The sequence below is a fragment of the Calonectris borealis genome, chromosome 12, assembly GCF_964195595.1.
Source record: "Calonectris borealis chromosome 12, bCalBor7.hap1.2, whole genome shotgun sequence".
NCBI lineage: Eukaryota > Metazoa > Chordata > Aves > Procellariiformes > Procellariidae > Calonectris > Calonectris borealis.
Window position 1 is genome coordinate 22,271,426 of NC_134323.1, and position 12,681 is coordinate 22,284,106.

General features: G+C 46.6%; 1 protein-coding gene across 1 annotated transcript in view; it reads right to left on the reverse strand.

Moving 5' to 3' along the window:
* Nucleotides 1–12,681, reverse strand: part of FANCA (FA complementation group A) — a 35,654-nt gene that overhangs the window by 595 nt on the left and 22,378 nt on the right. The window contains exons 24-40 of the mRNA XM_075161708.1: nucleotides 12,335–12,534; nucleotides 11,795–11,891; nucleotides 11,378–11,554; nucleotides 10,259–10,332; nucleotides 9,686–9,814; nucleotides 9,121–9,187; nucleotides 8,705–8,871; nucleotides 8,016–8,121; nucleotides 6,851–6,910; nucleotides 6,384–6,491; nucleotides 5,118–5,230; nucleotides 4,171–4,312; nucleotides 2,746–2,808; nucleotides 1,525–1,630; nucleotides 1,049–1,124; nucleotides 484–654; nucleotides 2–113 (exon numbers count right to left, since the gene is read on the reverse strand). Of these exons, the coding sequence (XP_075017809.1) occupies nucleotides 2–113; nucleotides 484–654; nucleotides 1,049–1,124; nucleotides 1,525–1,630; nucleotides 2,746–2,808; nucleotides 4,171–4,312; nucleotides 5,118–5,230; nucleotides 6,384–6,491; nucleotides 6,851–6,910; nucleotides 8,016–8,121; nucleotides 8,705–8,871; nucleotides 9,121–9,187; nucleotides 9,686–9,814; nucleotides 10,259–10,332; nucleotides 11,378–11,554; nucleotides 11,795–11,891; nucleotides 12,335–12,534 (1,968 nt within the window). The remainder of the gene's footprint in view (nucleotide 1; nucleotides 114–483; nucleotides 655–1,048; nucleotides 1,125–1,524; nucleotides 1,631–2,745; nucleotides 2,809–4,170; nucleotides 4,313–5,117; nucleotides 5,231–6,383; nucleotides 6,492–6,850; nucleotides 6,911–8,015; nucleotides 8,122–8,704; nucleotides 8,872–9,120; nucleotides 9,188–9,685; nucleotides 9,815–10,258; nucleotides 10,333–11,377; nucleotides 11,555–11,794; nucleotides 11,892–12,334; nucleotides 12,535–12,681) is intronic.

Below are 12,681 nucleotides of genomic sequence, written 5' to 3' on the forward strand. Positions count from 1 at the left end.
CCAGTCGTATGTTTCCAAAGCTTGGGGCAGGGCATCGCGGGATCGCACCAAGCAGGAACCGCCGGGCCGTGGAGATCACCTCCAAGGGATCCCCCTGGAGAACACAGAGAAGAGAAACGGCCGATGGAGGCCAAGCACGATGTTGCTTTCAGCTTTCTGCCTCCAAAAGTGAAACAGGAACCACTACACCACACCTAGGGGCTATTCACAGGTTAAGCAGATCGCTTGATCAGTGACTGCAGTCACCCCCAGGTCCTGTACAAGTAAGAGAGCAGCGAGGCCGCGCAGGTTTCAGGCAGCAGCAGGACAGCGGCACCTGCAGCTCCTCTCAGCCCCAAGGGGCGAGCAAGCTGACTGCCTGCAAAGGCAGCCGCACAGGCTCTCTCTGCTTCCTACAGGGAAGTGGGAACGAGGGATGCTGCAAGTGGCAGGGGGAAGGGATAAAGAATAGGATTCACAGTTACAAGAGGAAAAAAGGGAGACCAAGCTTCGCTCACGTGCTCTGCGGGGTCTGGGCTTTGTCCCGCTTGATCAGCCTGCGGCAGGTCTTTCCCTTCCACAAAGAGCCGAAGCAGCTGGATGTACAAATCGAGCGCCACGTAGAGGAAGGTCTGCTCTCGAGTGAGCAGCTCTTGGTGAAAGCAAGGGGTGAGGCTAGAGGAGGTCACACACCGTGTCTGGTTAGCACTGGTTCCGTGGTAGACTCAAACACAAAAAGACACAAGGCAAACGCAGCTGGTGCTGTTGCCACTGCCCGTTTTACAAGTCCCATTGTGTGCCGGGCCACCCCACTGCCAGGAGCAGGAAGGCAGCCAGGGACACTCCTTCCGGAGCACAAAGCTGAAGGGAAACTTCCAGCAAAAGATACGGGGCTCCTTAAATAGGAATCCTGCTGTGATCAAGTGGTGTCTCCTGCACAGCTAAGGTAAGGGCTCAGCTCACCTACAGGCCAGCAGTACAGTTACCTCTGCACCAGCTGTGTACGTGCAAACCACCAGCCACACCATCCCTCACAAACACCTCCCTTCTGAGCCCAGCAGGACGTCACCTGTAGAACGCAACAGGCAGGAGCCGGATGTGACGGTCCGAGGCTGCGCTGTGCAGGACACGGTATTTTCTAGGGTCTGCAATAGCCAGAGAGAAGCACCAAGCATCTTTAGTGGTCTTCACACCACCTTGCATACTTCTACAGCAGCACAGGGGCTGCAGTTTCCTTCCAGCCCACAATAAACACTAGTGCTTAGGTGTGCGGACCCCGGAGAGAAGCAAGCTGTCCCCTCTGAGGCTTTCTCTACCAGAGGGAACAATACTGAGTTTCAGTCGTTCCCGATCATCAGTTGGGTCACCGTCCTGCAGGGTAGAAGCCGGATGTTCTCAGCTTTTACTCAAGCAAGTATTTTTCATGCTGCTTACAAATGCCCATCTGTTCCTTCTCACAGGTACGCTCATTAATCAAAGAGATGGGGCATGCCTGTCCAGCACCGAACCTCGCCCCTCCACCCCTTGGAGGCAGGACTCGCTCACCTTCCTCTGCCGAATGGAAGAGAAGTGGCCAGGACGTGCCCCTCTCTTCCAGGCACTGCAAGATCTCCAGGGACCACTCCAGAGACGTCTGAAAATCCACTCCTTCCTGAGTGTCAGAAAGGACAGGTCCGGTTTGTCTTAGGCTTTAGTTGCATCAAAGCAGAAAGGAACCCCTCATAAGAGGCTGTGTACCTCTCTTTAATAAAGGACCTTTATGAATTTAGCCCAAGTCTTTCCCCTCGCCTGGAGGCCTGGCTTCCCCCCGGGCAATCAGGCACTGGAGTAATGCAGTGCCTTCGTCACCAAACCAGGCCACGACAGGGCTCAGCTGACAATGATTTGTGAGAGGGGGGGAAGCGGCATCGATGAGCAACTGCCTCGTCAGCAGCACGCTTCCCAGCGGTGCTCAGCACAGAGCCACTGCCCCCCAGAGCAGGTTTTCCCCCTCTAACCCATCTAGTGACAGCATGCCTTGGGATTGGGTTTTTTTGCATTCCTCATTTTACTTGGAATAACCTCCCAGATCTGTTTGCTCAAGATGTTTCTTCCCCCAATGACTCTTCCTCCGACTCTCCCAGAGGCAGACTACGAGACCAAATGATTATTTTTAACCTGAGTCTGCTCCCCGATCCAATCTGCTAGGTGACTACACACACGGCTGCACTTCAAAGCTGAGAAGACAGCAAAGGGACAGAAACAAGCATTCCTGGGCAGGAGGATGCTTAGGGCAGACAGCTGCTGGAAGAAACTTGTCATCTTTGCTCCTTCATTTAATAGCGTTAACTCATTTGGAAACCAATGTTCCTCCTTGCTGGGGACCCCTTCTCCTGTGAAATACCGTGTACATTTCCAGCCTGAGGAAAAACGTCGCCTAACAAATGTGAAATGCTACACAAAAGCTAAGAGAGAGATATGAGGTTCCTGCGCTACGTGGAAGGTGTAAAGTCTGAACAGGGAACTGAAAACAGCAAGTCATTCATGAGAGAAATAAAAGCTACCCTAGTGAAAGGGGAGATAATGTCATTTAGAGGAAAATACAGGTTCAATCTGATAGGAACAGAAGGGCTTTCAGCAGGCTCTGTCTGGGATGTTGCTGATCCCTTCCTTCTGGCAGAACAAGCTACCAGCCTTCACAATACGGGTACAAAGCATTTTTAGGCAGCAAACCAAGCGGATCAGACACATTTAGTGTCATGAGAATTCCCTCAAGGCTGAATTTACCTTTGGTGCTATTTTTGCTGAGATGAGATCCATGAGTGAGAAGAACAGCAGAGAAACAAGAAGCTGCAAGGAGAAGAGACTGCCTGTTAGTTATATCTGCGGTGGTGACTCAGAACTTGCACTTTCCAATCAGGAAATAACATTTCACAAAGTACGTTCCCAGGATGGACCTGGATGAACTACAAGCACTGCTGTTCCTTCCAGGTGAAGGCAGTGTGTTTGAAGACGACAGACTGCAGCCTCACATCGTTCATGGGTGAATTCCACACTAAATTCACTGTTCTCAAAGCAAGGCTTGCTGCAGTCAGCGAGTCAGACAACAGATGACAACTTCTCCCAAATACAGGGAAGACCGAGCGAGCTACCACAGATGTAAGCTGGAGGAGAGCTAATGTTGTCCACAGCCGGCATGCCACCAGCAGATGCTGTGCAGCCTCGCATCTCAGCAAGCGCATCGTAATCCTGCCCTGACATACACTTGTTATCGCTTTTCTGGATCCCTACCACATCCCTTCCTGGCGTCCTCCTCCTATCTCAAGGCAGATGTTTGAGGTGAAAGCCGCTGTTATTCCACATGTACTAAATGCTCATATCAACTCAGTGACACCAGTTTCTGACTGGCAGCTTTTGGCTCTAGACCAGTATAAACAGCAGAGGAGTCAATCCCATAGCAAGAGGAGCTGCTACCGTAACTGCTGCCCGGAGCGATAAAACTTAAGAGTAAATAGTAAGGCACAGGTTCTGCTTTAACAGTATTTACTTGTGAATGTCTCAGTACAGGGACAGTCCCCGTCCTGAGCTCTGGTCCCAGCTATCCCCTGGAAGATCAACAGAGCGAGCTGCTGGGCAGCAGCCCGGCTTCCTCCTCAGCAGAGCACTTTGGAGAATTCCTGTGCGCAGAGGGCACTGAGCACGGCAAAATGGAGGAGGCATTTCTTGGAACAGACTTGGGAAAACCCTCAGCATGTCTTCCCAGAGCCCTTAAAATGCCTGCGCTCCTGTCTCACAAACTTTCTGCATCTCCTTAACCTCCCAGCCAAGTTGCCTGAGCTAAAATCCACAAGGACTGCTCCTTTGTCAGAGGGAGAGGTGATCCTGGCATGCCATGGATTGAGCTCTCCATCTCTGCAGCACTCTCTCCAGCTTCAGTTTTTAAAGCAGCTGTTTAATAGTCCTCCCTGACTTCACAGAGGAGCCAGTATCTGAGTTAGAAGTTTAAGTTTGGAACAACTTTGCCTGTAGGATAAGTATTTAGCAACTGGTAATTTACAGCTACATTTTATCAATTAGCCACCAGCAAGATTTCACAACAGGGTTTACCAGGGATACAGCTGTATCTCAGGACAACCATTTCTCAGTTAGAGACATTCTACTTCTAGTTTTCAAGTGTAGGGAACAGCAGACATTTAAAATGTGTCGTCTTGCCTGCTCTGTGTCAGTCCCCAGCCTCCTCAGTGCATTTCTCTCTCGTCCGCGTGGTGACTGCTGTTGAACAGAACAATGGAGGAAGGCAGCCGAAATCCAAGGAGGGCCAGAGAGAGGGAAAACCACTCCTGAAGAAAGGAAGCTAGGAAACAAAACCAGCATGTCATGGTTTTAGAGGAAAACAATAAAAGAAAAAAAAGAAATCATGGCTGTGAATGAGGAGAAAATCAGGGGCTTGGGCAAAGGGTGTAAGTTTGTGATTGGGGCAAAAAAAATTCTCTCCTTTTTTTTTTCCTGCAGCTGGATGCTACATGGAGACAGTTTAAAAAAGAAAAGTCTAGAAACAGACAGCAGCATTCCCAAATCTCTTTTATCAGAGGTTGGACTGGTAGTTAACTCTGTACGCTACTACGCTAATCTGATTATTACGTTCAATAACCTGCAAGGAGATTCTTATCCTAAATTCCCAGCTTTTGGAGAAGGTTGCAAGACACTGAACAAAGAGCGTAACAACAGGTAAAGAAGGAAGCATACAGCAGAGAAGCAGTCAGTAGCTTCGGGAGATCAGAGATTCACCAAATCCAGGGAGCAAAGGGTGCGGCAGCTGAAGCAAATGACTCAACACTGTGCTAAAGGCTATTTCCAGTGTTTGTCTAACAAGGACTCTGCCTTCCACTCTCCTCTAAAAAGATTCTCTTTTCCTTATGGTGAAACACTCTGACCCATATTACACAGAAGGCCAGACTAAATAATTATAATGACCCATTTTGAGTTTAAACTGTACAAAGGAATCTGTATATAGCTGTCCTACAAGCCTCAGTCCACATTAGCATTTCATACTGCCTGCTGACACCCAGCCTGCCTCCGAGAACAGGCATCCCGGGCGCCGATCCCTCAGAGAGCAGGTTCTCCTGCCTGCAGATCCACGCTCGGTTCCTCTTACACACCTGGTAGCTGAGGACTGCCATTCCCTCAGTCTTTCTAGTTCTTCTGCAAGCGGTGCCCCAAAAAGTCTCCTCCACTGAGAGCAAAGTACTGGCTCCAGCCTCGGCCACCAAAGCTAGGAAGAAAAGACAGAACTCAGGAGCATTAGTGGCGGTGTACTTAGCAGCTGTTTGCAGTCAGGTGTGCACGCTGCCTCCGCCAGGTACTCAGAGACAGGGTTCCCCCCCCCGGCTTAATGAAAAAGTCCAAGTTGTACATACACACATAATAAACATGAGAAGCTGATTCTAAAGAAGAGCAACGAAGCTGGTGAAGGGCCTGGAGCACAAGTCTGATGAGGAGCGGCTGAGGGAACTGGGGGTGTTCAGCCTGGGGAAAAGGGGGCTCAGGGGAGACCTTATCGCTCTCTTCAGCTACCTGAACGGAGGTTGTAGCAAGGTGGGGGTCGGTTTCTTCTCCCAAGTAACAAGTGATAGGACGAGAGGAAACGGCCTCAAGTTGTTGAGCAGCCAGGGGAAGTTTAGATTGGACATTAGGAAAAATTTCTTCACCGAAAGGGTTGCCAAGCACTGGAACAGGCTGCCCAGGGAAGTGGTGGAGTCACCGTCCCTGGGGGTATTTAAAAGACGTGTAGATGTGGCACTTAGGGACATGGTTTAGTGGTGGAATTGGCAGCGTTAGGTTTATGGTCAGACTCGATGATCTTAAAGGTCTTTTCCAACCTAAATGATTCTCTGATTCTAAGTTTCACATCCTGGAAATGCAGAGAGGGTCATCTGTGACCATGTTCATTCCACAGTGCGCTGAAACTCCTCTAGCAGGACCAGTCATTATAAAGGAACTGTTCCACAAAGGTGATGTACATGCTTACCACATGCAACAAAAACAGGTATCCCCATGTAAAACAGTGCATGAAGAGTTACAAGAGGAGAGAGAAAAAAAATCTGTGCTTTATGGACTTTTTAGTTGCTTGGCATGTAACACCCAGCCCCTCTATAGTGCATCTGAAACCAAGACAAGTCTCCCAGCTTCTCACTCTTAAACAGCCTCTCTTCCACTTCTACAGTGACACTCCAAAAACAAGGCTGCATGCCCAGAGCTGGAATCAGGGATACCAAAGGTACTAAAACACTCTGCAATTTTCCAAAGGTGTTAAGAATTACTGCCCCCACACTTCACCATTTACATTAAATGACGTTTAAAACAAACACTCTGAACCGATACTGAATTTTCATCTAGCACTCTTAAGATAAAATATGAACGGTTACCGCTGCAGAGAAGAGCACAATGGGACACTTGGTTTGACATGCTGTTAGAACACCATTGACCCCTTCTTCTGCCCATTCCTCACAGTCCAAGCTGGCAGTAAGCAGGCCCTGGAAGAGGATAAATTACAAGATGACTATGCACATATGTCTTTGCTGCTTTGAAGTACCTCACCAAGCCACGTGTAAACTAATTAAAGGTAACTGTAGGGGTCAGCATGGCCCAGCAAAAGAAACGTGTACCCAACAGCTTCTCCTTCCCCCACCAGCTTTGCTGTATTGTATCAAAATTAACCTCTACCACTACTTCCTCCTGCTACTTCTCTTCACTTTCCTGGATAAGCGCTGCTCTTTTTGGAATTTATACCAACAAGTCTCAAAACAAGGGTAGAAATAGCACATCTCATTGCTAAGAATAGCACATAGTCAGGTATCCTGGTAAAGAAATGTCTACTCCGGCTAGCAGTTACCCTGAAGAAGTGAGCAGTGATGTCGTAGGAGAGCGCATACCCTCTGGAACAGACGTTCTTCTGTGGAAGACAAGGAAAGAAAAAAAAAAATCACTCCTTCCCTTTTGAATTATGATTTTCTTTAAACGTTTTGGGTGTCTGGCACAACAGGACTCCGATAACACAGAATCACCCTGTGAGTTCCTGAGTGTCAGTTCAGAATGCAGAAACTTCGTTTCTATATAAAGCAAGACCGTTGACTCGGTAGTGCTTTACAGTCCCAGCACTAGAAAGCAAATCAGACGGCCCTGCTTACCACACGTTGTGGATGGCAGAGGCAGTTTGATTAACAGTCTTGGAATGAATACAGGTTTCTGGCTGTGCCTAATATGACAGTGCAGGAGGGCTTGAAAAGGCCATCAGTCAGGATGAATAATTAGAAACCGTAGCTATCCTCAGAGCACAAAACAGTGCTCTGAGGGACCTGCAAGTCAACAGATCTGCTGCCAGGAAGCTGCAGGGATGTTTCTGAATGTTTCTCTAGCATAGGTAACACAGGAGGATGAGCAGGATTTCACTCTACACACAGCAAATTAGTTTAACGCCCTGGCATGACAGAAAAATTGTAGAAGAGCTCATGCTCAGTCCCTTACTTCTAGGCCTCCATGGGAACACTGCAGATTTCTCTCTAACCCACTGTCAACAGATGAAGAGCAGGCGGCACAGAAGGACAACGTATCCGCACAAGAGAGAGCGTCCCCAAGGCTGCTGCACACGTGTGCACACCAGACAACGCAACTGGAAAGAACACTCTGTGATCACCCGCTGGTGATTTTACCCCTGGACTGTGGACACCCAGCTCCAGCCACTGACATGCTGGCTGCCTCCACCCCAGATTTGCCTACGCTATTTCCCAAGTATTCTCTCTCAATAGCATAAAATGCCACCACAATTCCAAATGAAAGAACTCAAAAGTCATCCTACAGTGGACAGTGCCGAGGGGACCTCTGCAGAGCTAGGGGCTGGAAAGTCTCAAGCGTAATGAGTTGAACTTCCCTCCATTCTGACATAAGCTAAGTTTGTCTCAAGTTTGGCTGCATTTTAACTCCTGTCCTAAAATAAAGTTTAAGGTCTTTATGTAGAGCATTTACCAACAAGAAATTATCGTTTGGCTAACAACACATACCAGCTCCGAGTTTACAAAACGAAAAAAGTCTTCACAGTCCAACATTGTTTTCTTTCCTTTTCGAAAAGTCAAGATCAGAGCGGATGCAGGGAGCCCTACCAGAATCCTTAGGCAGGGAAGAATAAAAACAAAGTTGAGGTTACCATAAAGAAGAAAATCAGACTCCACACTCTCAGGGCACGTGCCTTTGATATTCAGGGGACTTTGAGAGTATGTCAAACATGAGAGATCTCAAACATGTTGACAGAAACTGCACAAGGAATTTTTCCAGTTGCTCAGAAAAGAACCTGCATTTCAATGAGATATACACAGACCACTTTCAAAGATGCTATCAATGGCTCACAAATGGAAACCGACACCTAGATTACAGCAGCAAATAGAGTAATTTAACAGTGGTTAACACAAGTGGTGGCATTAAGAGTGTTGCTGGCTGTAAACAGAGTCCATGAAGATGTGTGGTCTTTGAAATCCAGGCTACTGGCAGGGGCAACTCGTAGCCCAAGATGGCACACTGAAACGCAGCTAAGGGAATAAATATCTCTTGCACAATTGTTACCATGGCATATAGTGTCATTTTCACTTGCTGTGGAGTCACAGGGGAGGCTGCCCAACTGCGCAGGTACACACCGTAACTGCTTTGAACAGCAGTTTTGTTCGAGGTATTCCCAGCCGTTCAGATCTGCATTTACCTTCTGTGCAGCAGCAGCTCCTGCTGCCTCCACAACTGCTCACCCAAAGCAAAGCCGTGTTTTCTGTCTTTCAATCTTTCCTGGAGAAACTCAAACACGAAGTGTCTCTGGGCATCCAAGCAGCCAGAAAGCAGCTTTCGCCTACACCCCAGCTCCAGTACCATCTCCTAAACGGGGAGGGGGGGTGCAGAAAAACAGCGTTTGTCAGGGCTACACACTAGTTTGCATTCAAACCCTCTACGTTTCTCTAAAATAATACAAAGAGATCAATATGAAAAATATCTCTCAATTTCCATGCCATTGCTCACATCTGAGAGCTGAATGTCAGCCTTACATACACAGAGGTATTAGAAAATACTTTGTCAGGTCAAATTCAAGGATTGAACATACAGATACACATCAAAGTCCGAAATCACCTGCAGCTTGCAGAGAATATCAGGATTGACTGACATCTTTGATTGGCCATAGCTACCCAGGTCCAACCTGAAATTAAGAGACACACCAGGTAACTAACCCTGTTAGCCCAGGAGGATAACACAATTCAATTAAAGTCAAATGGCTTCAGATGAACGCAAAGCTCTAACATTAATGTTCCTTAAATAAGCTGTAGGTGAGACAGCAACTCTCCTCTAACCCTCCCTCCTTATTTTCTAGCTTCAGCCACTTCCTCAGGGGCATTAATGCGTGTCTGGCCAAACAAATCTGAATACAAATTCAACTTAAAAAAGACAGACAGACTAGGGACTATCTGTGACTGCAACCCCAGACCTCTGTCACCTAAAGCAAGGTTCTTATGCAAAGACTCTTGAGTCATGCAGAGCCACCTCCCACCTTTCACTGCCAGCCAGACCTGTGAGAAGGGAATCACTTCCACTCAAGAAAACACAGCCCCGTGTAAGGCACAAGCTCACAGCTCCTAGCTTGCAAGGCCATTAGCAGAACCATTGCTTCTGCAGGAATGCAAGTCATGATACAGAATACCTTTGTAAGGAATCCAGAATGGTGTTGATAATAATGCCACATGCCTTCTCCAGGTCTCCGTCGCAGCCACCAGAAGCAGAAGGTGCAGGAAGATACCATTGATAGATGGCCCAATAATGGAAATCCTGTCTGCAATATTGAAAAGGAGAAGATAGGAAATCTATCACGACATTTTAATGGTATCCTTCCCTTGATGTAAAAAGGAAGTTCACGCACCAAGTGGAATGACAGATAAAAGCACCCATATAAAGTACAGATATAAAAAAAGTCATCCACCAGACACTACATGTCCTGATGTCTAGCCATCTCTTCCAGAAACGGGCAGGTATTGTGAAAAGTTATTTGGAAGGACTGCACATGCAGGCCAGAGGTTATCTTGGTGAAATTCCTCAAGTTGAAACACATGCCTCATTCTAGCATTGCTTGAACTCTGGACAAACCGTAGTAGTCGACAGGCATTCGTGTCCCACAGCAGCTCGTTTACTTACTTCCTGATCTTCAGTGCTTTTTCCTAATTCGGGTGGGAAAGACTCTTGAACTATTCCCTTTTCAAAAGAGCCCCTCTGCACATACCTTTCCGAAGCAGAGAGAATATCCTTTTCAGGGTACACTTCCAGCTCCAACAGCAGCCACTCCCTGAAAGACAACTGGGAAAAGCAACGATGTAGGTAAGAGGGCAGACCAGCAAGGCAAGTAACAGCCACCTTCTTCCCAACATAAAACCCACCTTCACCCACACCCAGACACAATCCCGTGCAGATTAAGAGATATGGAACAGGAGACATCAACCCAAGGAAGTTCCTGTACTGTCTCCCTTGCAAGAAATCTAAACTAAAACCCCACTGGCATTCAAAAATTTACTGAAAGCAAGCCTATAAAGCACCTCTCACACATACCCACACACACACCCACCCCTTTGACATTTCCAAACATGCTTGTCTTCTTAAACTCTAGATACCAGAATGAACGTATGTTATTAGAAATAAATGTTAAAATGAACAAAGTACCATAGTCAGACTGGTATAAGCATCAAAGAAAGATTATAATGCAAAGGTATTTTACCCTTGTACATCAAGCTAGCCAAGCACAGGGAGTCATTCTAGTAACATGACAAACTCCTCTGCACAAAGACAAACTGGTTTTGTATGAACTAGGTTAAAAAAAGAAATCCTGTCAAATCAGATACATTGCAAGGATGGTATAAAGAGAATCGCTGAGATGTTAACCTGCTTCACAGCAAGGCAGAGCCAAACAACTCAAGATACATAGGTGGTTGAGGAGAACGTTGACATTTAGACAAAGCACCAAAAGCGAGCAACTATTTTCAGTTGTTTGACTCGCCATCACTTCATAGACAGTACACAGCAGAAAGCTAAGGTTATGCACTTTGTCTACAGTTCCTGATTATTTTCCTACCAATATGGCATACGTGTCAAGCTTTCTGCTTCTGCACTAAGCGGGACACCAAAGCTTTACCTCTAGTTTTCTATTTCTGCCTTATCATCACCATCGAAGTCTACAAATAACATTGAGCACATAACCTAGCGCACATGACATCTTCAGCTGTCAGACCAACTTTTCAGGCATTAAGTTTTTACAAGAAGCGTTTTGTCGCCAATAAGGAAATTGCAAAGAGCAGATCTGAAAAGTGAGAATTACAGTGTGAACTTAAGTCATGGAGAAGATTTATACCTGGAATGCTTTTTCCTTCAAGAGCTCTTGAAAGCGTGCTTGCTTCCATAAACAGAGGCTGGCTCTTTTATAGTTCAGAGAGGGGCACGACAGGGAACTCCAGATTAGGTCAGTTTTAGCCTCCTCACACAGGATTCCCCGAGCTTCCAGGCACAGCCGTGGCACGATGTACTGCAGCTAAAACAAAGGCATAAAACCCTTGCACATTTCCATAACAAAAAAAGGCCCAGTGCAACCTCTGGTTGTGTGAAACTGCCAAACAAGCGAATACACAAGATGGTAAGATGGGAAGGTACAAAGATGTATTTTTATATAGTTTTCTTTGTACAAGTTATAGCTGCACAGGAGTCTGCAGTGGGAAATGGAACTGAGACTGATCTTTCTCATAAGTAACAGCAAAACTTTTTTTCCTTTTACCTTTTTAACAAGGCTAGGAGGAAGCAAGGCACACAAATCTTGATGAGAATAGGATGAAAACTTGCACATAAGATAAGATGCTGCTGCAGTGCAGAACCTGATAGAGAAAAAGAAAGAACTCCATTATCTGGTTGGTTCAATCATACCTTTTCCCACTCATGAAAGTCCAAAGTCAAAACAAAGACTGAGTGTTAAAAATGCTTTTAACGAACATGTCTCAAATCTATTTGCTTTTGGGACTTCTATCTATATGCTCCCAACCCCAAGCACCTTAACGGCACAAATTTCAGAACCAGAGACTAAACTAAAACCTCTGACAGCATCCAGTCAGCCCTTTCTCCAGTACGATCATCAGGATGCTAATTCACACGGGACCACCATCAGCCTGTTTCTCTGTGTAGTGCCTCTGTGCAGCAGAAACACCTACATACGGTGTGGAAATCCTCCACAGGAACACAGGAGCTTTACCAGCACCTCTCCTGTGGCAAATCTAAACCCATCGCTTGGAGAAGCAAGGACGTGGTGGATGCATGATCTCACCTCAAGCAGAAGGCAAACGACTCTTCCGTCCTGCACACTAGCAAGCAGTTCCAGTACTCGGAGACAGAAAGGACCTTTTCAGGAACAGGCTGAGAAATCGCAAAATTGGCTTCCACTTCAGGAATTAAAGCTCTGGATTCACTTAAGTGGATCACAAAAGCTGCTAGTCCTAAAATATGAGCATCATTCAGGGAAGGACCCTGGAAGCCAAACATAAGTAAAGAACCGAAGAGAGTGAGACATTTCATTTGTAACAAAACAACCTTTCTCAGAAAAAACTCTGAATTAATCAAGTAGCAGAACATTGCTTCTGCCCATTGACTAATTAGTGCAGCAATATCAATTTA